Source organism: Rhinopithecus bieti, unplaced genomic scaffold (assembly GCF_001698545.2).
Source record: "Rhinopithecus bieti isolate Rb0 unplaced genomic scaffold, ASM169854v2 scaffold_23814, whole genome shotgun sequence".
NCBI classification, from domain to species: domain Eukaryota; kingdom Metazoa; phylum Chordata; class Mammalia; order Primates; family Cercopithecidae; genus Rhinopithecus; species Rhinopithecus bieti.
The window spans coordinates 1-2,185 of NW_016810814.1; the positions used below are offsets into that span (position 1 = coordinate 1).

A 2,185-nucleotide genomic window follows, 5' to 3' on the forward strand; every position below is an offset into this window, starting at 1 on the left:
ATGGACTTTCACCATGTTAGCCAGGATGGTCTCACTCTCCTGACCTCGTGATCTGCCCGCTTTGGCCTCCCAAAGTGCTGGGATTACAGGCGTGAGCCACAGCGCCCGGCCAGGACATGTTTTAAGAGCAGAAACTGGGCTAGATGCAGTGGCTCACGCCTGTAATCCCAGCACACTGGCAGGTGGAGTCAGGAGTGTTCAAGACCAGCTGGGGAAACAGAGTGAGACCCTGCCTGTATTTTAAAGAAAAAAGAAAAAAACAACAGACACTGTATGTCCTTGGCCCAGATCCTCACAGTGCTCAGGACCCAGGGCTCGCATGCAGCTTTCCCACATGCTTGAGGATCTCCAGGGATAGACTGGAGGTGAAGGGGCCGTGGCCAGGGGTAATGTTGCCCAATGGGTAGCAGGTGACTACTGCTTCCCTCATGTGCCCAGTGATGGCAAGGGTCAGAGCTGTCTGCCCGGAAATGAATGCCTCACCTGGCCAAAGGCAGCTCTGGCGTGCTCGAACCCTCCAACCTGTAGCCGCTTCTTGAAGAGGTCCAGCGGATATGTCAGGGTCTTGCTGATGACACCAGCTCCACTGCCACAAAGCAGGTTTTGGAGGTTCTCTGAACCAGAGAAGTGGGATTGGGAGAACGGATGAGAGAAACACAGTCTATGGGTGACAACTTAAAAGGCGTCAGGGCTAATCCTCCACCACAAACCAAACCCCATAAGCGCACTTCTATCTGACTCCACTGGTCCTCCCGCGCCAAAGAGCCAGACATAGCCATTTCTGGCGGAGTGATCCGGGCTGGAAGGGCTGGAGGCCGTAGTCCCTCAGCTGGAGGCAACGTGGGCCTCAGGCTCTGCAGCATGACTCAGTTCAGGGCTGGAGAGGGACCAGGATGCCCCACCCCTCTCCAGCCTCCCCCTGCCCACACCTCCCGCTCCCCCTGCCTGGAAAAGCAACGAAAGAACCTCAACCAAAAAACAAGCAATTTGCAATTTGGACTTCTGACAAAAATGAAAACCATGACCAATCACGGGAAGTAAATGTCAGTAATGCCAGTGATGGGTGTGACATGAGCTGGGAGGAATCAAGTTCTCTCCAAGCAGCTGCAGTTGCTTTGTTTGCCACATTACAGAGCCGGGTACAGAGACCCACAGTCTTCGATTTGGACAGAACTTTAGCTCCCTCGTGATTTGGAAGAGGGCATTCTGGCGGCTGGGGTGGGAGGGTTCCCTCTCGTGTGAGGGCTGCCTCACCATTTTTCTTTCCTTCGGCTGGCATGGCCCACTTGTACAGGTGCTTCAAGGAGCTGTAGCAGGAGAACTGCAGCCCGGCGTAGGGGAAGATGGCGATCAAGGTGGGGGCCAAGCCTTTGTAGAAAACCTGGGGGCCCTCGCTCCTATACATGGTCCCCACGGCGTGGCGCAGCGTATTATAGACCTGGACACACACATGCACTTTGAATGATCTCAGTGAGGTGATTTTAGCCCTGGAACAGCCCATCATAGCTCTGTCCCCTCGCCTAAAAACCCAGTTACCAGGAGCGAAACTCCTCCTGCCAGGAAGACAGTCAAGGAAAACGCTGGGAAGAGATTCAAAGAGTGGCATTTTCCAGAAACTCCCCCTTCTACACGTGTATACCACTGTTATATCCACAGGTGTGCGCAAAGGTATGTGTCCAAGAGTCGCTGCAGTGTTCTGGGGAAGAGCTAAAGATGCGATGTCCATCTGTGGGTGATGGTTACATGAATTACAGGACACCAGCTCACAAGAACACAGTGCAGCTGTTAAAACAGGAAGGTGCGGCCGGGTGTGGTGGCTCACGCCTATAATACCAGCACTTTGGGGAGGCAGAGGCAGGCAGATCACTAGAGGCCAGGAGTTTGAGACCAGCCTGGCCAACATAGTGAAAGCCCATCTCTACTAAAAATGCAAACATTAGCCAGGTGTGGTGGCTCATGCCTATAATCCCAGCTTCTTGGGAGGCTGAGGCACAAGAATTGCTTAAACCTGTGAGGCAGAGGTTGCAGTGTGCTGAGATTGTATCATGGCACTCCAACCTGGGTGAAAGGCGGAGACTCTATCTCAAAAACAAAAATAAATAAATAAATAAATAAATAAATAAATAACAAAAATAGAGAGGAGGTCTTGCTATGTTGCCTAAACTGGTCTTAAACTCCTGATCTC

General features: G+C 52.4%; 1 protein-coding gene across 1 annotated transcript; it reads right to left on the reverse strand.

Annotated features, from left to right (window-relative positions):
- Positions 1-109: 109 nt before the first annotated feature.
- On the reverse strand, positions 110-1,859 carry LOC108542710 (mitochondrial thiamine pyrophosphate carrier-like). The gene is made up of 2 exons (XM_017892818.1): positions 1,255-1,859; positions 110-614 (listed from the first exon to the last, which is right to left on the reverse strand). The coding sequence occupies exons 1-2, from the start codon at positions 1,724-1,726 to the stop codon at positions 451-453; spliced, it is 636 nt and encodes a 211-aa protein (XP_017748307.1). The 5' UTR covers positions 1,727-1,859; the 3' UTR covers positions 110-450.
- Between the last annotated feature and the right edge of the window lie 326 nt (positions 1,860-2,185).